We start from the raw sequence: 24,677 nt of genomic DNA on the forward strand, positions 1-24,677 counted from the left end.
ACGACATAGACTATTCACAGCTATGAACTCAAGCCCAACCAATATCCTGTAGCACACGAGTACACCATCCACTGGATTACCTTGCCCCATACCACCCTTTCTACCATCAAATCTTCCCTTTGCCTAGATAAATTATGTAAATCTGATGAGTGGAACCCATTCCGCATCATGCACCTAGTATTAGCATCAAAAACATCCAGGTCAGCTACAACATTGTTACAGACGATAATCTCCCTTCTCTATCCAAGCACTACAACTCAGTGTCAATCATACAACAATGCCCTCTTCCAATAGTGACATGTTATTCCTAGTTCTTACACCAATATTCCATGGTCTGAGCGGGATTGGGAAGTTGGAACTGCATTTAGTGCAGTTTTATACTGTGGAACTGTGGCCCTCAGGACCAGATCACACTATGCAAACTCTACATAATTCTTAAAACTAGTAGTTAGTGGGGGATAAAATCTGTCCCATCTGTCTGGGATGGATTGGATCCCAGTTCCAGAGGGGAAGAGATTGTTTAACCAGAGTGCAGCATGCCTTTCCTCTTGGTACTTAGAAGATAACTAGCCCATTCAATCTGGATATTTTGGCCATCAAGAACAAACTTTCTGGAGCAAACATTAAGCACTCATTCAAAAATGACTTACCACTTCAGCATTCCCAAGATCCAGGGCATCCCATAGAAATCCCTGCGGTAGGCTGTAGGGTTCTTGACGAATATTATCCTTGTCTGGCTCAATTGGGCCATGGACTGTCACTACTTCACCTGCAAAACAAGAAGAGAGTTCACTTCATCCTCCAAGAAGAATCTAAACTGCAAGACAGAGTGAACACAATCTCTCTTTTGGACACAGGCTCCGTTACTATTCCAGTTATTGGATAGAGCCATCTGCACAGGTTACAGACAGATCAGCATGTTACCCTACATTAGTCATAGAGAATATAACAAGCCCACTGGTTGATGTTACATAAGACAATAAAATGTGGGACCAGAAGTAGGCCATTCTAATCTGCTCTGCCATTTAATGATATCATGGTGATCTGATGCACCTCAACTCCACTTTCTTGCTGTTTCATCATAACCCTTACTGATTAAAATCTGCATATTTCATCCTTGAATATATTGAACAACTTAGCTTCAACAGTCATCTGTGTAAAAAAAAAACTCTACAGATTGGTTATTGGTAAGTTTGGGGAAAAGTCATTGGATCTAGACCTGATGACCAAAACAAAGGATGGGGTAGGCAGGTAGGATCACTATCAAATGGAATGTTCTAGGAAAATAAGCAAGATAAACAGACTGCCGCAGTCACTTTGATGGGCAAAAGGTTTGCAAGAAAGGTGAACTCCATTCGTGAATACTTTCTCTCATATAACATGAATCCACAAGATGCTGCAGTGAAGTTTAAGATGGAGAAGGTGTGACTGTAATGAAGACCTTGTTCAGGGAATGAATCAGGGAATGAAGATAACTTCACCCAGCCTATAATCCTCTGACAACTTTGCATTCCTTTTCCAAAACTAACATTGCTGCTGAAGATTGCTGTTCAATTACAGCCAGAGTCTTAAATATTTTCAATAAAGCAGCATTTTTATACTTCTTGTGGGGAAAAGAACTGTAGACTTCCCCATCACCCGTGCTCCCTAATGATATTTCTGACTGTTTCAGACATTGCCAACTCTGGAGAGACCAACAAGCTTATAGAATAATAGGATTTTGTAGTACAGAATGAGACTATTTGGCCAATTGTACCTGCACCAGCTCTTGAAAGAGCTACTCAGCTAGCTTCTTCTGCCAATTTTAACAAGTAAAGAATAGGTGAGGAGATAATGCTACAGGCGCGCTCTTATGGATGCAAGATCCTCGGTATTGCAAAAAAAATTCATAACAGTATAGCCATCTAACAGAGACAATAAGGATTTATTGGAGGTAATTGATTTGAAATGACCACAGTTTTTGATGGTGACTGGTCACATAATAGGTCAGGTGAGCAACAGCTATATCAAAAAGGTAGGTTTTAAGGAATATCTTAAAGGAAAAGCAAGAGGTGTGATGAGGCAGAGATATTTAGACAGACAATGCCAGAGTTTAGGATTTTGGCAGCTGAAGACAAAGAGGAATGATAATTGGGAATGGGCAATAAGGCAGAAACGGGAGCAGTGATGTCAGAGGTTGTAAAACTGCAGGAGGTTATGGAAATAAGGATGGAGACACTTCAAATCAAAAAGATAAAAATTTTTAAATTCAAGGCATTACTACAATGGGAGCAAATGTAGATCAGTGAGCATAAGGATGTTGGGTAAATGGGATATGATTTAGATTAGATTAGATTACTTACAGTGTGGAAACAGGCCCTTCGGCCCAACAAGTCCACACTGACCCGCCGAAGCGTAACCCACCCATACCCCTACATTTACCCCTTTACCGAACACTACGGGCAATTTAGCATGGCCAATTCACCTGACTTGCACATCTTTGGAGTGTGGGAGGAAACCGGAGCACCCGGAGGAAACCCACGCAGACACGGGGAGAATGTGCAAACTCCACACAGTCAGTCAATTGAACCCGGGTCTCTGGCGCTGCGAGGCAGCAGTGCTAACCACTGTGCCACCGTGCCGCCCACAAATTCTGAGAGTTAAGAGGACAGCATAACTTTGAATGAATTGAGGTTTACGCAGGGTGATATATAGGAGCGATACATTGGAGGAAGTAAAAGGGGGGGTTAAATTTCTATCAACAGAAGAGTTTCACCAACACTAAAATGGGTTTCAGCATTGTCAGCAATATTCCTTCAGGGGATACAGAAATATTCTGGCCATGTTGCATTCTACCTGTTCAGGCATAATACTTCCTCTAAAAAGCTTTCTGTATTACAGATACCTACCAAGTTTTGGCACTGGCTGGGTGTCCCAGAACTGGTAACTCCTTTTGGTAGCTTCCTCCATGCTCTTTGCTGGACCCTGGGCAACAGAAAAAAGCTCAATGGCCTTCTGGATCTCCTGCAACTTCTCGGCAGGCAAAGAATTAACCTGAAAGGTATAGAGCATAAAAAGGAAGAAGTGAATATCTGAATCTTCTCACTATTCTACAAAACATTCTTTTCAAACTATACCACTTCAGATTTAGTCCTTCCATGCCCGCCATCACCAGAATTCAAACTACTTTCCAGATGTTAGCAATTTGCTTGGCATATATGGATACTTTGGAGAGGATTCAGAGGAGGTTTACCAGGATGCTGCCTGGACTGGAGGGCTTATCTTATGAAGAGAGGTTGACTGAGCTCAGACTTTTTTCATTGGAGAAAAGGAGGAGGAGAGGGGTCCTAATTGAGGTATACAAGATAATGAGAGACATAGATAGAGTTGATAGCCAGAGACTATTTCCCAGGGCAGAAATGACTAACACGAGGGGTCATAGTTTTAAGCTGGTTGGAGGAAAGTATAGAGGGGATGTCAGAGGCGGGTTCTTTACACAGAGAGTTGTGAGAGCATGGAGTGCGTTGCCAGCAGCAGTTGTGGAAGCAAGGTCATTGGGGACACTTAAGAGACTGCTGGACATGCATATGGTCACAGAAATTTGAGGGTGCATACTGGAGGATCAGTGGTCAGCACAACATTGTGGGCTGAAGGGCCTGTTCTGTGCTGTACTGTTCTATGTTCTATATCTGTGAAGGATCTGTCCAGCAGTTCTCAGCTCAGTACTACAACTTGTCAGACGTTTAGTTTTGTAGCTTGGTGTTTAAACAGCTAAAAAATGCGATACACACTGGTCAGAAACTGGATAAAAATTCAAATCTGTGATAATATTACCCTCATTCCCAAGGTTTGCTGATCTGCTTTCCACATCACAAAAATTTTCAAGACTGTCACAAACTACAGAACTGGAGGAACTGAGGTCGAGTTTAAAAACGTGGGCTTGGGTGGACACAAATTGAATGCAACTAGTTTATGCAGCATAGGAAACACATGGCATGAGCTGCCTACAGGATAGTTAATGCAGACAGATTTTAAATGAAAAGTGGGTAATATTTGAAAAAAAAACAGGAGATTTGGGTTTTAGAGTTGGTTAGATGGTTGTCTGGTTCAGTACCAACTTGTTATATACCATCCTGCAATAAGCCGGAACTGAACGAGTTAGTGGTAGTACCAGTCAGGACGATGTTAAAAGACATTTATAAAATTCAATGGAATGTCAAATCCTTGTTTATGGGTGAGAGAGCAGTAGTATGTGTAACAAAATCAAGTTGAAGAACATTCCTGTGAACATTTTAGCCATTATTTCTTCCCAAAGTGGCACTGGCAGAAGAACCTACTTGTAAGATGGAATATGCAGAAGACTCCAGAGAGCTAGCTATCATATACGAACCTTGGCAGCTGGTGGCATTTAGGTTCAACTAATAAACCTGAAAGTGAAAGCTCAATAATGGTACAAACTATTATCACTGCCATAAAAACCATCAGCTTCATTAATGTCCTTTAGAGAAGGAAATCCACCGTCCTCGCTCTGTGTGGCCAACATGTGATTCCAGACCCATAGAAACATGGTTAACTCCAAACTGTCCTTCAACTGAATGGCTTGCTAGGGCAATTTTGGATGGACAACAAACATTGACCTTATCAGGTGATGCTTACTTGCCATGAAAGAATAAACAAAAAGAAACTCTCTACATGTGACATTCCAACAAAAAATGTATATTACAATGGTCCTGGTCAACAGATTCCTACACCATGGGTCTCTCAGAGCTAGTGAATGTGTAACAGTAAACAGTGAATTTTATAATGGTTTCTGAACATTGACCAATCAACAGCCAACGTACTTGCTGTGCATTATGGTGATACCGCCATGAGATCATCACTCTGTGCCCACACTGACCAAAATGGTTTGTCTACACACATGAGCTGATACGTTTACTAGGTGCTATTGGTATACTGGCAGCTTGCCCCCAAGATGTGGGCCCTAATATACAAGCGATTTATAAGAAATTTCACGAGAATACCTAGAAATCGCTGATAATGAGAAGCTCTCAAACATATTCCTCCCAGTCTCACCCATCGAGTGCTGAAGAGGTTTCTAGACAAAGGAAGTACGCTCAACTTTAACAGTTGATAAGAGACAATCAATAACCTTTTCAAAATGCAAGGCTGGCATTCTGTTACTAGCAGCTCCTGCCCAGATGTCAGATGCAAGTTAATAACTGACAAAAATATGGAAAACCACAGCTTCCGAAAGGTCAAAGATACAATTGTTAACACTTCTATCAATGATTCAGACTTGCATTTCAAACTTTCTAGTATGACTATAATGATAACACTGAAAATATCCTGATAAGAGTTCAGTTCTAAAATAACTAAAGCCTTATCTTTTTCAAAATGTAATACAAGGTTATAGTTAAACTGTATGGGGAAAAGGAATAAAACTCTCAGACAGTTACTCAAAAGCTTTTGTGCAAACAGATTAGAATGCACATCACGACAAAATTCCCTCCCACACGCTTCAACTGCAATTCTTCAAGGTAAGGGCATCATCCTTCTCCCCAAGGCCCCGCCACATGTGCTGAGTGCAATGTGCCTGCTTTACCCCGCTTAACAATGAGGTGGGAGACTTCAGGGTTTGCTCCAGTGGAGCTGTCTTGGGTATAGTGCGAAAGATATCAGGGAATGTACCATGATGGAAATCTAAATTAAAACTCAACGTCCTGTATGCCAGGTGCTCCATGCATCAACTAAGTATTTATAATTTAAAACAAGAGCTAAAGTTACTTTAAAAAATAGTCAATCATCTGTTACTTTGCATGTGCAAACCAAGTTTAATTTTCAGGTGAAGTCAAGGGTGGTGAAATAATTAGAAAAACAAGCGCAAGTGTTATTTAGTCCCTGCATTAGAAAAGTAAGTTGTCCTTATTTATATTTCACCTTGTAACTTGACATCCCACCCAGCTAAATAAGACACAGTGTAAGAAGTGGAAAAGTCGAGTTAGTTGGAGTGCAGGAATTTCCTTCCAGGAAGAATAATGAATGGGAGACAGTGGAAGCACTGCAGTGTCATTTACAAAAGCAAAGTACTGTGGCTCCTGGAAATCTGAAATAAGAATAGGAAATGCCGTAAATGTTCAGAGTCTGGCAGAATCTGTGGATTAGGAAAAAGGGTTAACATTTTAGGCGTATTTAGTTCTGACTAAAATTCATTGACCTGAAACATAAAGCTCTTTCTCTGCTAAATATTTCAAGCATGTTTTGACCTCTGCAATGCCAGTGCTGGTGGGAGGGTGTGTCACAGATTTCGTGGGACAGTATCCATTGTAAATATGGAGAGGAGAGTTTAGGCTGGAAAATTGATAGGTATGACAACACGAAGGAGATTTTGGAGCAGCAAGTGAGAGCAGACAAAGATATTTCTAATCATTAAATTGTAAAGACAGAAAAAGGACTGCTCAAAATACATACTGTACACATGATGTGACATTTCATGCTGTCCTAAATGAATACATCAGCATGGTATATGCTTTCCTTATTCAAAGAGTCATTGTACTTAATAGAGTATTGCCTTGTTTCAGTAGGTGGCACACTTGCTTCTGAGATAGTAGGACATGTGTTCAAGCCCGACACCAGGATCGGAGCACACAATACGGGCTCTAAGACACAAAGAAATTACAGAATACAATAGATAGGGTAAATCAGAGGGACAGTTTTATAATGTAAACCACTGGAACTTGAAAAATAAGCACGTACTCAATAGAGTGCAGTTAAGTGCATAATGTCAGTTAGTGAAAATGATCACATCTAAGTCTTCACGGGGTTTTGTCTCTCCCCATCTGTGAAACCACTTGTAATTCAAGGATCACCTTGCATTTTCCATTCTTTTTACTCCAAGGTCTTATCAACAGGTTTCTGTATTTAATGCTCTGGAGATCTCTTCTTAAACCACTGCTCCCCACCTCTCTCTAAGGAGTATCCTTAAAACGTACAGTTGACCAATCTTTTAATCAAGTCGAAATGTCATTTTTTGTTCCACAAATCTTTTTTAAAAATTTATGCTTTGTAAAGCACTTCTACATTATAAGCTCTAGTTAAATGCAAGTTGTTGTTCATTGTAAGGAGACAAATGACAAGAAGGACAAAGGATCGGAGTAGAATTGTAAAGGGCACTGTTTTTAATGAAACTGCAACTTGGTTTATAGAATTGTGGAATTAAAAAGCATCAGAGCTTGTTGGGTCCCAGGGTGTTTGTTCATAACAAAAGAACACAAGATGTAGGAAGAGGGCATTTGGCGGTTGATTCTCCAGCAATAGGATCAAGCCAAATCTTTGACTACAATTCCACTTTCCTGCTCTTTCCCATAGTGCTGAAAAGTGTCCCCGTTCAAGTATTTGTTGAAAGTTACTAGCCCCTCTACATCACTACTGTCAAGTGATGCATTCTAGACAATTGTCCATCGCTGTTTTTGAGTCTGTCACTTGTTTATATTACCAATTACCATTAATCTGCATCCTTCATTTACTGACCTTCTGCCAGTCTAATTATTCATTCAAACAAATCCCTTCACGATTTTGAACATCTCTATTAAATCTTTCATTAACTTCCTCTCCTTGGAGAACCTCACTTTGTTAGTCTCTCCAAATGACTGAAGTCCCCCAGCCCCTGGTACCACGACAGAAGTTGACAGTGAGAATCTTTTTCCACGTATGGAGTCAGCTATTACAAGGGGGCATAGCTTTAAATTAAGGGGGGGTAGGTATAGGACAGATGTTAGGGGTAGGTTCTTTACTCAGCGAGTCGTGAGTTCATGGAATGCCCTGCCAGTAGCAGTGGTGGACTCTCCCTCATTATGGGCATTTAAGCGGGCATTGGATAGGCATATGGAGGATAGTGGGCTAGTGTAGGTTAGGTGGGCTTGGATCGGCGCAACATCGAGGGCTGAAAGGCCTGTACTGCGCTGTATTGTTCTATGTTCTATGAAACTAGGATTTCAGATTAGTGAAAGGTGATCTTGAGTCCTACCGCCCCCTCGACCATGACCTCACCCCCCATCACCAAACCATCATCTCCCAGACTATACACAACTTCATTACTTTGGGGGATCTCTCACCCACGGCTTCCAACCTCATAGTCCAGGAATCCCGCACCACCCGATTCTACCTCCTACCCAAGATCCACAAGCCTGATTATCCCGGCTGATCCTTCGTTTCAGCCTGCTCCTGCCCCAAATTCATCTCCACTTACCTTGATACTGTCCTATCCCCCCAGTCCAGGAACTCCCCACATATATTCAGGACACCACCCACGCCCTCCACTTCCTCCAAGACTTCTGTTTCTCGTCCTCAATGCCTCATCTTCACCATGGACATCCGATCCCTCTACATCTCCATCCGCCATGACCAGGGTTCCAAGTCCCCCGTTTCTTCCTCTCCTAACATCCCCACCAGTACCCTTCCACTGACACTCTTATTCGTTTGGCTGAACTGGTCTTCACACTCAACAATTTCTCCTTCAAATCCTCCCATTTCCTCCAGATAAAAGGGGTAGCCATGGGCACCCGCATGGGCCCCAGCTATGCCTGTCTCTTTGTCGTCTACGCAGAACAGTCCATCTTCCAGAGTTACACCGGCATCACTCCCCATCTCTTCCTCCGCTACATTAATGACTGCATCGGCACCACCTCGAGCTCTGAGGAGGTTGAACGGTTCACCAACATATTCCACCTGACCTTATGTTCACCTGGACCATCTCTGACACCTCCCTCCTCTTCCTGGACCTCTCCATCTCCATCAACGATGACCGACTCAAAACTGACATTTTTTTACAAACCTGACTCCCACAGCTACCTGGATTACACATCCTCCCACCCTACCTCCTGCAAAAATACTATCCCATATTCCTAATTCCTCCGCCTCTGCCACATTTGCTCCCAGGAGGACCAGTTCCACCACAGAACACACCAGATGGCTTCCTTTTTTAAAGACTGCAATTTCTCCTCCCACGTGGTTGAAGATACCCTCCAATGCATCTTATCCGCGTCCCACACCTCTGCCCTTAAACCTTACCCCTCCAACCGCAACAAGAACAGAAACCCCTGGTCCCCAGCTTCCACCGCACTAACCTCCGCATAAACCACATCATATGCCGACATTTCCGCCACCTACAAATGGACTCCACTATCAGGGATTATATTTTCCTCTCCACCCTTATCTGCTTTCCATAAAGACCATTCCCTCCGTGACTGCCTGGTCAGGTCCATGCCCCCATCAGCCCACCTACCCCTCCTGGCATCTTCCCCTGCCTCCGCAGGAATTGCAAAGCCTGCGTCCACACATCTCCACCCCCGCCCCCCCAACCTCCGTCCAAGGCCCCAAAGGACCTTTCCACATCCAAAGTTTTACCTGCACCTCCACGTATATCATTCACTGTATCCGTTGCTCCCGATACGGCCTCCTGTACATTGGGGAGACCGGACGCCTCCTTGCACAGCGCTTCAGGGAACATCTGCAGGACACCCGCACCAATCAACCCCACCGCCCCATGGCCGAACATTTCAACACCCCTCCCATTCCGCCGAGGATATGCAGGTCCTGGGCCTCCTCCATCGCCACTCCCTTACTACCCGATGCCTGGAGGAAGAATGCCTCATCTTCCGCCTTTGGACCCTTCTACCCCAGGGCATCAATGTGGACTTCACCAGTTTTTTCATTTCCCCTCCCCAACCTTACCCCAGTTCCAACCTTCCAGCTCAGCACCGTCCTCATGACCTGACCCACCTGTCAATCTTCCTTTCCACCGACCCGCTCAGAGGAGATAGTGAGGACTGCAGATGCTGGAGATTAGAGCTGAAAATGTGTTGCTGGAAAAGCGCAGCAGGTCAGGCAGCATCCAAGGAACAGGAGAATCGACGTTTCGGGCATGAGCCCTTCTTCAGGAGCCCTTCCTGAAAAAGGGCTCACGCCTGAAACGTCGATTCTCCTGCTCCTTGGATGCTGCCTGACCTGCTGCGCTTTTCCAGCAACACATTTTCAGCACCTATCCGCTCCACCTTCCTCTCTGACCTATCAACTTCACCATCACCTCCATTCAACTATTGCGCTCTCAGCTACCTTCTCTTCAGCCGTACCCCCCTCCCATTTATCTCTCCACACCCGAGGCTCCCAGCCACATTCCTGATGAAGGGCCTTTGCCCGAAACGTTGATTTCCCTGCTCCTCGGGTGCTGCCTGACCTGCTGTGCTTTTCCAGCACTACTCTAATCTTGACTCTAATCTCCAGCATCTGCAATACCCACTCCTGCCGGGCTGAAAACATAACTGAGGTAAATAAAATGAGCAGATAATGCTGTAGAACAACAATGCAGTAGAATAATGATGCAACCACCATGCCTTCAGCTGCCGGGATCCTAAATTCTGAACATTTAAAATAAACTAATCAAGCTCCAAGAGGATAAAACCCTAATCCAAATGGATTCATCTACATATTTTGAAAGAATTAAGGAACCATGTATCATTATGTATATTTAATAATGATTTTAAAATGTGCACTGAGGAATAATGAATAGTTAATTTAGTTCCTGTATTTAAGAAAGGAGACAGAACACGTCCAGGAAATTTTAGACCAGTCAGGTTAACATTAACAATAAGAAAAATAATGGAATCCGTACTCTGCAGAGAAGAGAGAGGATACTTAGAAATGAGAAACATTATATTGTATTATCAGCATGAATTTCAAAAGGCAAAAACTTGTTCAATTAACTTAATTGAATCTTTGAGGAAGTAACGGAAAGAGTAGTTAATGGTAACACAGTATATATGATTTATCTGGATTTGCAAAAGCCCTTCATCAGATGCCTCGTAATAGACTAATGAATAGGATCAGGGAATTTAAAGTAGGGGCAAGTGGCAAATTGAATTGCTAACTGGCTTTAAGACAAAAATTAGAGAGAGTAGGAGAAAAGGATACTGGTTAAACATGGCAGAATCTGGGAATTGATGTTTCACAAGGATTCATGTTGGGACCACCGCTGTTCATGATTTAGGTTAAAGATTTCAACTTTGGAATCAAAACCACAATTTTTAAATTTGTATGCAATCCCAGTCAATGCTGAGGCGATTGACGTTCAATATAGATACATGTGAGGTGGAATAGGGAGGACATTTATTATTCGAAACGTGAAAGACATGGACTCAGAGTACAAATACATTAATTAGTGAAAGTTGTGCTACAAGTTGGTAAACCAGTAAAAAAGCAAACCAAGCTCTCGGCCTTATTTCTACAGTTATATTACTGTAAATTCGGGATGCTGAGCTAAATTTGCTTTGAAACTTGGTTAGAGCATATTTAAGAGGACTGTGTGTAGTTCTGGTAATAGTATTATAAAAAGGGTATAGAGGCACTGGACAGGGTATAGAGTAGATTTCCGAAAGTGAGGCCAGAAATGTGTGGGTATACACATCAACAAAGAATTGGAAGGCAGGGTGTTTTTGCTTCTTGAGAAAAATATATGAAGTCATGATTTAATAGAGGCCTTCAAGATTCTGAAATGTTTTAATAGACTTAAACAGAGAGACTACTTCTCTTGTAGGTAGAGCATAACCAGAGGACATCAATGAGAAATCCAATAGGGAACACAGAAGAAACTTCATCACCCAAAGCATGGTGAGAATGTGGAACTCGCTGCCAGAGGTTGTGGTTGAAGAAATCGTTAGAAGTGCATTGAAGGGGAAGATAACAAGTAGCTGAGGGGCAGGGAATAGAGGGTAATGCTGATAACGAGTTAGGAGAAGAATGGGAAGAAGCTTGTGTGATTCATAAATATCAGTTTGGACTCAGTGGGCTGAATGACCTGTTGCTATGCTGCATCTTTTATGTCTATGATATGCCTGCCCAATACGTCTGTTGCAATTCTCCTCATTGTTTCACATTTCTGAGTTTATTGTAATGTCTCCACATTCTGCTCCACTCCTCACAGTTTTATTTATTTGCCTACTTAGCTTAATTATTAATGTGTAGTTAATAACATACCCTGTATACCAAATGGAATTGAGTGATTTGAAGGGATCAGCTGGAATTCTATTCAGATTGTCAGGACTTGAAACAGCTGGGATTACTTGTATATTTACTGGAATTGCAACAAACCATGAGAAGTATTTTGTAAATATTTGAAAATTCACCTCTTTTATTCTTCCCACTTCCCAACTGTACATAGCACCACACTCCTAAATAAAACTTCAGCCTGTTTCTGTATGGCAAGTTCTTAGGAAGGGCAATACTGATGTTACTGAACTTCATTTAAATGACCACCTCCAGAGCTATGCTCCTAGTAATGGATCTGATTTGATCATAAACGTTGTGTGTTCAAAACTCAAATGCTTAAGTTCAGGGAAGCGGAAAATGTGGGTGTTGGAGATCTAAAATGAAAACTGAAAATGCAATGACCACAAATGCTACCAAACTGCTGAATGTTTCCAGTATTTTCTGTTTAATAGGACTAATAGAAAGGAGAATGAAATGCTACAACACTGTAATTTGTGCATATCAGAATTCCTGTATTATTCCAAAACTTTTAACTTTGGAAAAGAATTAGAAGTAATTCCTACTTCTTTAAATGGTTAATGTATCCTGTAATTGCCCTAGATCAGAATTGGTCCACAATGATTTATCAAGTTTTCTTTTTCTTCTATAAGGAGTAACTTATCATTTTAAAAAATGCCTTTTAGAAAATGCATTTTCTTCTCAGGTTTTGTTGAGTGATTCAAAACTTTTCCTTACAAGTTACATCCTCAGGTTAATTGTAACAATTGGTGTCAGCCAGATAAGATGTTGACGCCCACACACTCCCACATGCATCCTCACAGACTTAACCACTTTTTTTACTTACATACACACACTCTCACAGACTTCACACACATATATACACACACTCTCACACTCATAACCCGCCACCCCAGACAGACACACACAAACCCACATGCACACATACACATATACATTTGTGGGGTGAATTTGTACTTGCAGAGTTACAATGTACTTTGCTCAAAAACTGCATGAATCCATGTAAGACTCTGTTAACTCACTTTTTAGATTAGAATCAGTCTAAACATTATGGCACAGACAGAGAACACAGGGGGGCTAACACTTTCAACATCTTATCTGGCTGACACCAATTGTTACAGTTAACCTGAGAATGTAACTTTTAAAGAAAAGTTTTGTGGTTTACATATGAAAGAAGTGAAACTAGCGTGGTCATTCCAATAGATGAGAGACTCAACAAAAAATCAAGGTATTTTTCAATGTAAAATTTCAGTTACATCACACTTTAAACTTTTGCTATAAATTCTGTGTCTTACAATTGTGTCCTCCACAACCACCTGTTGAAGAAGGGACGTTCCGAAAGGTAGAGCTTCGTATTAAACCTGATGGACTATAACCTGGGGTTGTGTGATTTTTAACTATATACATTTTTGTGTGTGCTATTTTAACTTGCCCTCTAAGTTTCTGTACAAAGAATAACTGTATGTCAAATTTCACACTATACTGCAACCTCTGCCGGTTTAAGATCACCTCATAAGGTAACCATGGAAATGATTAAATTCAGCTAAAAGATCCTGACATCGGACTGGATTTTTAAGCCATATTGTTGAAGCTAAAACTGTCAATGTTTGCTGTCATTACCCCTTTGAATCTGGCAACAACATTTGGAGTCAGCACAAAACATGATAACATAAATGATTTGGATGCGAATATAGGAGGCATTGACAGTAAGTTTGCAGATGACATCAAAATGGGAGATGTAGTGGACAGTGAAGAAGGTTATCTCGGAATATAAAGAGGCCATCATCAAATGGGCCAATGAAGACGTAATTTAATTTAGATAAATGTAAGGTGCTGCATTTTGGCAAGGCCAACCAGGGCAGGACCTATACAGTTAATGGTAGGGCCCTGTGGAGTGTTGCTGAACAAAAGAGACTTAGAGGTGTAGGTCCATAGTTCATTGAAAGTGGAGTCGCAGGTAGACAGGGTGAAGGAGGAGGAGCTGGGCATGCTTGCTTTCATTGGTCATAACACTGAATATAGGAGTTGGGATGTCATGTTTTGGCTGTACAGGACACTGGTGAGGCCACTTTTAGAATACTGCATATAATTCTGGTCACCCTTTTAAAGGAACAATGTTGTCAAACTTGAAAGGGTGCAGGCAAGATCTACAAGAATGTTGCCAGGACTGGAGGGTTTGAGTTATTGGGAGAGACTAAATAGGCTGGGGTCTTTATATTTCCCCTGGAGCATCAGAGGCTGAGGGGTGACTGTATAGAAACTTATAAAATCATGAGGGGCACGGATAGGGCAAGTAGCCAAGGTCTTCTTTCTAGAGTTCAAAATAAGTCAGCAAATGTTTCAGCTGAGAGGGGAAAGATTAAAAAAAGGGCCCGAGGGGTCATTGTTTCACACAGAGGATGGTATATATATGGAACGAGTTGACAAAGTAGATGGTAGAGGCAGAAACAATTACAACATTTAAAAAGCTGGATGGGCATATAGACAAGAAGGGTTTAGAGGGATATTGGCCATATGCTGGCAAATGGAACGAGGTTAGATTGGGATGTCTGGTCAGCGGGGATGAGTTGGAACAAAGGGTCTGTCTCTGTGGTGTATGACTCTATGACATGCTCAACCTTTACATTCACCACCTCCCCACAACTCCACCTTCCTATGCAATTCAGAAGATGTAACATTTGCTCTTTCATCTCTTCACTGTCCAGTGTCCCAAAACACCTTCCAGGTGAAGCAATATTTTGTCTTACACTTCTTCCAATCTAGTCCATTGTATTCATTACTCAATGCAGTCTCTTTTATAGTGAAGAGAAGAAATATGGATTGAGTGACCGCTTTGTGGAACACCTCCGTGTAGGCTGTAATAATGACCCGAACTACCAGTCACTTGCTGTTTCAACGAACCAATGTGGTTCCATACTAGCATTTTCTGGGCATGTTCAACAAAGCTCAATGCAAGCCGAAGGAGTAATATTTCATTTTCTGCTGAGGTATCTCAGAAGCTTGAGGACTTAAGTTTAGTTTAACAACTTCAGAGAATGATACATTGGATGGCTCTCTTATTACAGAGAGACTACAGATGGTGATTTAACCTGAGGGCCACCACCTTGAGGCAAGGGGAGAGCTTCAGAAGAGGAGTCCTTCATGGTAACCTCAGTAAAAATCGAAAGAACTGCAGATGCTGTCAATTGCAAACAAAAACAAGAACAGGGGTTGCTGGGAGTGCTCGGGGGGTGTGGCAGTGCCTGTGAAGTGAGGTCAGAGTTAATGTTTTGGGTCCAATGGCCACTCCTCAAAACTGTTAACTCCTTGGGGCACTGGCACGGATGCTGCCAGACCTCCTGAGCTTTCCCAGCAATTTTTGTTTTTGTTTATGGTAACCTCAGCAGTGCGGGTTTGAATCCACGCAGCTGGCATCAAACTACTTTGCAAACAACTGTCCAGCCAACTGAGCTAAACTGACCCTCAGTGGTAGTGCATGCATGTCTGGACCATAAAATCTGGGTTCAAGTCCCAAACCCTGGGGTGTATCACACATAGCAGGTTGATTAAAGTAATTGGCGGCACGGTGGCACAGTGGTTAGCACTGCTGCCTCACAGTGCTAGAGACCCGGGTTCTACTCCCGCCTCAGGCGACTGACTGTGTGGAGTTTGCACATTCTCCCCGTGTCTGCGTGGGTTTCCTCCGGGTGCTCCGGTTTCCTCCCACAGTCCAAAGATGTGCAGGTCAGATGAATTGACCATGCTAAATTGCCCGTAGTTGTAGGTAAGGGGTAAATGTAGGGGTATGGGTGGGTTGCGCTTCGGCGGGTCGGTGTAGACTTGTTGGGCCGAAGGGCCTGTTTCCACACTGTAATGTAATCTAAAAAAAAATCTAAATCTAATTATACTGTACCCCTTTCATGGCCATCTGAACTGTGATCTCTTTATGTGGAATTAATAGTTAAGATGGGAATTATGTTCAGTTGATTGGACCGAATGATCTGTTTCCGTGCTGTATTGACTCAATGACCTCTGTCCGCCACTTTGATTATATCCCACTGCTCCCACTCCAGCTATGTTTTGTTTGTGGCTTGTTGGCTTTGTCTCAGCAGAGCTGGTGCATTTCTCCACTTCATATTCACACTTCCTTCACTTAACTATACCTCCTATACTACCTTTGTGTTTTCGTCTGCGTACACTCACCTTCTGTTCCACTTGACCCCTCTCCCCTCCCCCCCACCTCCACCCCTGTTAATGGTACAAAAACCATTATTTTCCAGCTCCTTTCAGTTCAAGAGGAATCGTGGCGTCTAAACTTTAATTTTGTTTCTCTCTCCTTAGGTGCTGCCAAACTTGCTGAGTTTCTCTAGCATTTTTTCTACGTTTCTAAAATTAACAAGGTCTTGCTAAAACTATACTGATCGCAACTGGAATACTGTGAACAGTTGGGTCCCCTTACAGCACAAGACATTGAAGGCAGTCCAGGGAATGTTCATTAGGTTGGTTCCAGGTATGGAGAGGTTTTCTTAGGAGGAGAGGTCGAGTAGTTTGGGCCTGTATTCTTCTGGAGTTTAGAAGAATGTCAGAAGACTTTATGAATCATGTATGATTCTGAGGAGACTTGACAGTAGATACTGAGAGGCTCTTATCCCTGGTTGCAGAGTCTAGAACCAGAAAGCATATCTCAGAGTAAGGAGTTGTCCACTTAAGAGAGAGATGAGGAAACATTTTTTTCTCTCAGATGGCAGTAAGGCTGGGCCATGAGGTAAACTCAAAACAAATTCAGACAGATTTTTTAAATTAGTCACAGAATCAAGGATTCCGGAAATAAGGCAGGAGAACGGAGTGGAGGAGTATCAAATCAGCCACAATCTCACTGAATGGCAGAGCAGACTTGATTGGTTGAATAGATGACTTGTGCTTCCATGTTTTATGGCGCCAAAAGCCCTTCATCATAGCTGTGATTAAACTCAATATTTGACTGAATTACATACTTGCTTTTATCTGCTCAGCTGCATTTAACCTGCCATCCCATGTATCTAATACATAGTCAGCTGCATGAAAGAATCTTACTTGTATAGAAAAAGATCAAATCACAAGAAATGTGCAGATGTCTTTCAAAATTGTTAAGGTTACACTTTATTACATGGAGATAAATGGCTGTCTGCAGCATCAAGATTGCTGGATGGTACAGAACATCTGAACCATACCTTAGATGGATCGTCCGAGTCTAGCTTCCCTCCACCCTTCTCCTTCTTCCGTTTTGGTTTCTTTTTCTTCTTCTTTGCTCCCAGTTCATCCCCTGGACTCTTACTGTTTTAAAAGAAAACCAATTTGAAAATTTTGACCTGAGAAAAATGGAATAACTGGAAAGTGAAGGTTTTAGTGAAAGAATCCTCCAGCCTGACTGGTTAGACACACAGCACAACTGGGAACAGAAAAATATTTTCAAACTTTCAGTCAGGATTCCTGATAACATCGGTGCATGAGTACCAAATAGTGACAAACATAATTAACAAAGTATTGTTAGAATTTTTGGCAATATTTTCTGATTTTCCAATATAAAACTCAAGAGCATTTATACTGAAAGAAAAAAATTACGTAATGTGATACAATTTTACCAAATCATATGGCGATGACATTACAGGAAGTTCATGAAGAAGAGTTATTGGTCATAGAGTTATAGAGATGTCCAGCGTTGAAGCAGAGGTTTCGATCCAACTTCTCCATCCCTTCCAGATATCCAAAAATAATCTTGTCCCATTTGCCAGCACTTGGCCCATGTCCTTCTAAACCCTTCCTATTCATATATCCATACAAATGTCTTTTAAATGTCGCAATTTTACCAGCTTCCACTACTTCCACTAGCAGTTCATTCCATGTTGTGGTTCTGTTCAGGAAAGCCACACACACAGACCAAGTCCTAAACTATGAAAGTAACCACCCCAACACACACAAACGAAGCTGCATCAGGACACTATTCAAAAGGGCCACAACACACTGCAGTACACCAGGACTGCAAAAAGAAGAACAGGAACACCTTTACAAGGTATTCGCCAAAAACGGATACCCGCGCAACTTCATCAGCAGATGCCTAAGAGAAAGACCGGAAAAACCTGTTAAAGACTCTTTTCATACAAAGATGTAACTGGACATGGACTGAAGAAGCAAAAAAAAGGCAGCTATAAATCACTTGACTACACTGCAAGTTTGTTGTGGTTCTGTTCGCCGAGCTGGGAGTTTTTGTTGCAAATGTTTCGTCCCCTGGCTAGGCGACATCATCAGTGCTTGGGGGCCTCCTGCGAAGCGCTTCTTTTGTGTTTCCTCCGGTGTTTATAGTGGTCTGTCCCTGCCGCTTCCGGTTGTCAACCGGAAGCGGCAGGGACAGACCACTATAAACACCGGAGGAAACATCAAAGAAGCGCTTCGCGGGAGGCTCCCAAGCACTGATGATGTCGCCTAGCCAGGGGACGAAACGTTTGCAACAAAAACTTCCAGCTCGGCGAACAGAACCACAACAACGAGCACCCGAGCTACAAATCTTCGCACAGTTCATTCCATGCACACACCACCCTCTGCTAGAAAACGTTGCCCCTTAAGTCTCTTTTAAATCTTTCCCCTCTCACCCTAATCTATGCCCTCTAATTCTGGACTCCTCCAGGCCAGGGAAAAGACATTGTCTATTTACCCTATCCATGCCCCTCATGATTTTATAAACCTCTATAAGGTCACCCCTCAGCCTCTGACACTCCAGGAAAAACAGCTCCAGCCAATTCAGCCTCTCTTTTACAGCGCAAACTCTCCAACTCTGGCAAAGTCCTTGTAAATCTTTTCTGAACCCTTTCAAGTTCCACAACATCCTTCCTATAGCAGGGAGACCAGAATTGTAGACAATATCGCGAAAGTGGCTGAACCAATGTGCTATTCAGCCACAACATGACCTCCCAACCCCTATACTCAATGCATTGACCAATGAAGGAACGCATACCAAAAGCCTTCTTCACTATCCTATCTACCTACTACTCCACGTTCAAGGAACTATCAACCTGCACGCCAAGGTCTTTTTGTTCAGCAACACTCCCCAGGACCTTACCATTAAAGGTGTATAACTCCTGCTTTGATTTGTCTTTCCAAACTTTCACATTTATCCAAATTAAACTCCATCTGCCACTCCTCAGCCCACTGGCCCATCTGACCAAGATACTGTTGCACTCTGAGGTAGCCCTCTTGGATGTCCACCACATCTCCAATTTATGTGTCATCTGCAAACTTACTAACTACCCCTCCTATGTTCACATCCAATTCATTTATATCAATGAATAAAAGCAATGGACGCAGCACTGATCCTTGTGGCACACCAGTGGTCACAGGTATCTAGTCAAAAAGGCAACTTTCCACCAGCACCCTTTGTCCTCTACCTTTGAGCAAGTCCAAATGGCTAATTCTCCCTGTATTCCACGTGATCTAACCTTGCTAACCAATCTACCATGAGATACCTAGTTGAATGCCTTAGTGAAGTCCATATAGATCATGTCCATCGTTCTGCCCCTATTAATCCCCTTTGTTACTTCTTCAAAAAACTCAATCAAGTTAGTGAGACATAATTTGCCACACAGAAAGCCATGCTAACTATCCCTAAACAGTCCTTGTCTTTGCAAATACATGTAAATCCTGTCCCTCAGGATTCCCTCCAACAACTTGCCCATCACCGATGTCAAGCTCATCGGTCTATCGTTCCCTAGCTTGTCCTTACCACCTTTCTTAAACAGTGGCACTACGTTAGCCAACTTCAAAACTGAAAGACAACCAACTCACAGAAGAAATCCAGCAAACCATCATACAGACAGTTGCACCAACATTAAGCAGGAAAAAGGAAGAAAACACTCAATATACAAGAAAGGAAAGCACTAGACAGACTAAAAAAAGATAAAAACATTGTTATCCTACCTGCAGACAAAGAACGTTTGACAGGCATTTGAAATCAAAAAGACGACATTGAGAAAGCAAATGCACTACTTGCAGATACCAACACTTACCAACAAGTGGCGACAGACTCGACCCCACAACCAGAGAACCAAATCACAGCCCTACTCAAAACACTTCAGAAATCTGGAGAAATAAATAAGACCGCCTTCCAAAAAAAATGAAACCAGACGGACCCAACACACCACGCTTCTATGGATTACCCAAAATTCACAAACCAGGAGCCCCCCTCAGACCCATAATCTCACTAATCTGGAACACCAACTTACAGACTGGCCAAGGAGCTACACCAAAGACTAAAACACTTAGTAGAAGACTCATGCCACTCTACCCAAGAATTCCTGAGGATCAAAGACACCAAGATAGAAGAGGATGAAATAATAGTCTCCTGTGATGTAACAGCCTTGCTCACATCCATCAACATCAACCTGGCCAAGGAAGCATTGATTATACTGTCAGAAGAACCAAAGACACATACACCAAACACCACCAACCTCATCAGCAAGGACAATATCGTCAAGTTAGTGGACCTACGCCTTACCACTCACTTCACCTTCAACAACAAAACCTACACCCATGGGATTGCCGATATCAGGGTTCTTAGCAGAGGCACTAATGCAGAGACTCGAACAAACAGCTCTGCTGACCATCCAACCCAAACTTTGGGTCAGCTACGTGGATGACACCTTTGTCATCAGTAAATGAAATGAAGCGTTCAAGACCATCAATAATATCCTTACTGGCATAAAATTCACTAAAGAGGAGGAAAATCAACAACAAACTGCCATTCCTAGATGTCACAGTAGAGCGAACAGCCAATGGGGAACTTCAAACCAGCATCTACAAGAAAACAACACATACGGACCAAATATTGAACTACAGAAGCAATCATCCCAACACCCACAAATGAAGCTGCATCAGAACGTTATTTCAATGATCCATCACACACTGCAGCACAGAGGAAAATCACCTATATAGGGGATTCAAGAAGAATGGGTACCCAATGAACACAGTCCACCGATTTCTCAGCAACAAACCCAAACAAGCAGACAGAACATGTCCAGAAACCCTAGCCACTCTCCCCTACATCAAAGACAGCTCGGAAATGACTGCCAGACTACTCAGACCCCTTGGCATCATGGTAGCCCACAAACCCACCAACACACTAAAACAGCAGCTAATGAACTTGAAAGGCCCTATACAGACAACAAGCAAAACTAATGTTATCTACAAAATACCGTGCAAGGACTGTAACAAACACTACATTGGACAAACAAGCCACCAGGATACATAAACAACAACTAGCCACAATAAGACATGACCCACTCTCATTACTACTTTTATATACGGATGAGGAAAGACACCACTTTAACTGGGACAAAGACCATCCTAGGACAAGCCAGAGACAGGCACAAGAATTTCTAGAAGCATGGCATTCCAACTGGAACTCTATCAACAAACACATTGACTTGGAGAAGTTGAGGATTGCAGATGCTGGAGATCAGACTCCGATGAAGGGCTTATGCCCGAAATACTGATGTTCCTGCTCCTCAGATGCTGCCTGACCTGCTGTGCTTTTCTAGCACCACACTCTTGACTTCAATAAAGGGTAAGCAGTAACCTGTCAATGGATTTAAATGATTTGGGTTCATCAGTCCATTTTCTTTATTTGTCTCACTCCACAGTCCACCCATGAAAAACTGACCATCTGCCTTGGGTGAATTATTACCCAAGCACAGTACGTGCTAGTTCACACATAAACTGCACTACTAGAAGCTTCAGAATAGTTTTACTCATAAATGACACCGTATGTGTTGGACAAACTCTGGAGTTAAGATCCTGAAGCTGGACTGGAACAGAACATTGTGTGTTCTTCATTGCAGCAGCTGGTAATTGCAAAGCAAAAGTGACCCGCACCACCCTGGGAAATCTGTGCCAAGTAAGCTGATCTCAGATGGTATGGAACTGGACACACAATCAGCCTCCGTGTCCCCCATTTCCAAACTCCAGATTATTGCCTTGCAATCTTTTAGCAGGGATCAGGCAAAATGAGACGGAGATGCTGTCATCCCATCACCACTGTTGATAGTTAAAACACAATACCTCAGCTCAAGCATGAATAGACAATTAGGGTGCCAAGAAACAGCGCCATTAGGAAATGAGGCTTATTTTGACATAAATGAAACTTAATTCAGCATAAATAAAGTGAGAATTTGCAAATATAAACATTCTTGTCAGACCATGTTTCCAGTTTAAAGTGCTAGTTTCTTAAGACAGAGTTTAAAAGCAGTGGTTAAAAATGCTGAGACAGTAAGATGGGGGAAAAATAGAAGTTTTAATATTGTTTTCTCAAAGTGTAACTGTCAATTTACAGTGGGAAGCAGAGTGGTCCAGGAACAGAATGCTTACTGAACTGAGTGCTAAACTGGCAATGAAATTTAAGTGCAAATATGGTCCAGTGAGTGAAGAAGGTGCTGCTTTTTTTTTTAAAAAAAACCTTCAACTGATCAGTGTCCACTTCTTTATGCCCCAAGCCTTACTTTCCTTTACTAAATTGGCAATTGGTTAAGTGACCAAATAAAAGGTGTTGGGAGGCCTGATAAGGTTGTTGTGTACCACCACTGCAACATTAGGCAGCTTGTGGAATGCACTGCAGAACTATATCAGCCAGGAGTGTCCGCGGTGTGAGCAAGTTCAGCTCCTGGTCGCTGAGGTGTAGACCAAACAACAAACATTGCAGGGCCACAGATAGGAGAGTCACTTGCTCACTTCACTCCAGAAGGCAATCACACTCCTTGGGTTAATTAGAACTTTAGACTTGGAAATTGGTCAGAGACAGGAGGGTCTGACCGCAAGTCAGGCAGATATGGGCTTGTAGTAAAGCAAGACCCTCACAGCACATGATTTGGACCCACAGGCATGCTACCTGCATGGAAGAGCTCAAGGGCTGCCAGATAAATGAGAAAACCAACCATAGTACAGGATACCATTCAAATGGGGAAAGGGAAAAGAAATACGGAAATTACTAGACCCTTTGATGTTGTGCCAACCTTTTATCCTACTCTAAGATCAAACCAACCTACATACCCTTCATTTTGCTATCACCCTTGTGCATATCCGAGAATCGCGTAAATGCCCTTAATGTATCTGACTCTAATACCACTGCCGGCAGTGCATTCCATGCACCCACCACTCTGTGTGTAAAGAACCAACCTCTCACATTTCCCTTAAACCTTCCTCCAATCACCTTAAAATTATGCCCTCTTGGAATAGCCATTTTTGCCCTGGGAAAAAGTCTCTGACTGTTCGCTCTATGCCTCTCATCATCTTGTACACCTCAAACAAGTCGCTTCTCACCCTTCTTCGCTCCAATAAGAAAAGCTTGAATGGCCTCAACCTCTCTTCATAAGACATGCCCTCTAGTCCAGACAGCACCCTGGTAAATCTCATCTGCACCCTCTCTAAACTCCCACATCCTTCCTATAATGAGGCAACCAGAACTGAACATAATATTCCTAGTGTGGTCTAACCGGGGCTCTGTGGAGCTACAGCATAACCTCGCAGCTCTTAAACTCAATCCCCCTGCTAATGAAAGCTAACACACCATACGCCTATCAATTCAGTTTAGTCAGGGAATAGATCCTGTTCTCAGCAGCCCTGAACAGAAGTTTCAAAAGTTGGGTTGTCTGCCTGGGACCAGGTGTAAGGATATTTTCTCAGGGTGCATCGTGTGAGGATCTATTGCTTCAGTCCATGTGTGAACCTTGACATATCTAGCACTGGGAAGAACAGAAGTAATGTTTTGCTGAGAATATTGACCAGTTAGGGACCAAATTTAAATTCAGAACTGGAAAAGATAACCATTGCTAGGTTCTAACTCGAGTCATGCATCAATCAGCTTACACAATTAAACATATAGTCGAAAGAATGGGGGGAGAGAAGGCAAGGTTTTAGCTCATGGGTCGCTGACACCAGTATTCAGAGACTGATGGAGTAAGCTGTTCCACTGAGACAAGTTCCACTTAACCTGAATCAGTGTTCTTGCAGATCATAGGATGGAAGTTGTGAGTCTGACTTAAACTAACAGAGAGGCAAAAGAAGAAAGGAGATTTAGAAATCCAAAAGGTTGAGACAAATGAACACTGTAGATATTTGGGCAGCACAGATGCAGAGTGGTTAGCACTGCTGCCTCACAGGCCAGGGTCCTGGGTTTGATTCCACCATGGGGTGACTGTCTGTGTGGAGTGTGCACATTCTCCCCATGTCTGCATTGGTTTCCTCCAGGTGCTTCCCCAGGTCCAAAAATGTGCAGGTTAGATAGATTGCCCATACAGTCCAGGGAATGTACAGGCTAGCTGGATTAACTATTGGACACGCAGGGTTATAGAGTTGGGGGGGTGGTCTGGGTGGGATACACTTTGGAGGGTTGGGGTGCACTCCAAGAGTCTATGTGGCCTGCTTTCACACTGTTGAGATTCTATGATTTGAGTAAAGACAAGCAGAATAGATTGCAAGGCACTAATTGAAGGGCAGGAAGTTCAGTTGCTGTCTATCTTATCACTCACCACTTCTCTAAACACTAAATATATTTACCTATTCATTCATCTACCATTTATGGAATCATTTCCAGATATTTGCAAAGTTCATATAACAAGGATTAATTAATTTACAGAGCAATT

The 24,677-nt window shown here is 42.5% G+C and overlaps 1 protein-coding gene across 1 annotated transcript in view; it reads right to left on the reverse strand.

Annotated features, from left to right (window-relative positions):
- Positions 1-24,677, reverse strand: part of LOC122557981 (glycylpeptide N-tetradecanoyltransferase 1-like) — a 79,060-nt gene that overhangs the window by 37,773 nt on the left and 16,610 nt on the right. The window contains exons 2-4 of the mRNA XM_043706284.1: positions 17,226-17,328; positions 2,889-3,033; positions 651-769 (exon numbers count right to left, since the gene is read on the reverse strand). Coding sequence (XP_043562219.1) covers positions 651-769; positions 2,889-3,033; positions 17,226-17,328 — 367 coding nt within the window. The remainder of the gene's footprint in view (positions 1-650; positions 770-2,888; positions 3,034-17,225; positions 17,329-24,677) is intronic.

This window comes from Chiloscyllium plagiosum, chromosome 16 (assembly GCF_004010195.1).
Source record: "Chiloscyllium plagiosum isolate BGI_BamShark_2017 chromosome 16, ASM401019v2, whole genome shotgun sequence".
In the NCBI taxonomy this organism is placed as follows: Eukaryota; Metazoa; Chordata; class Chondrichthyes; order Orectolobiformes; family Hemiscylliidae; genus Chiloscyllium; species Chiloscyllium plagiosum.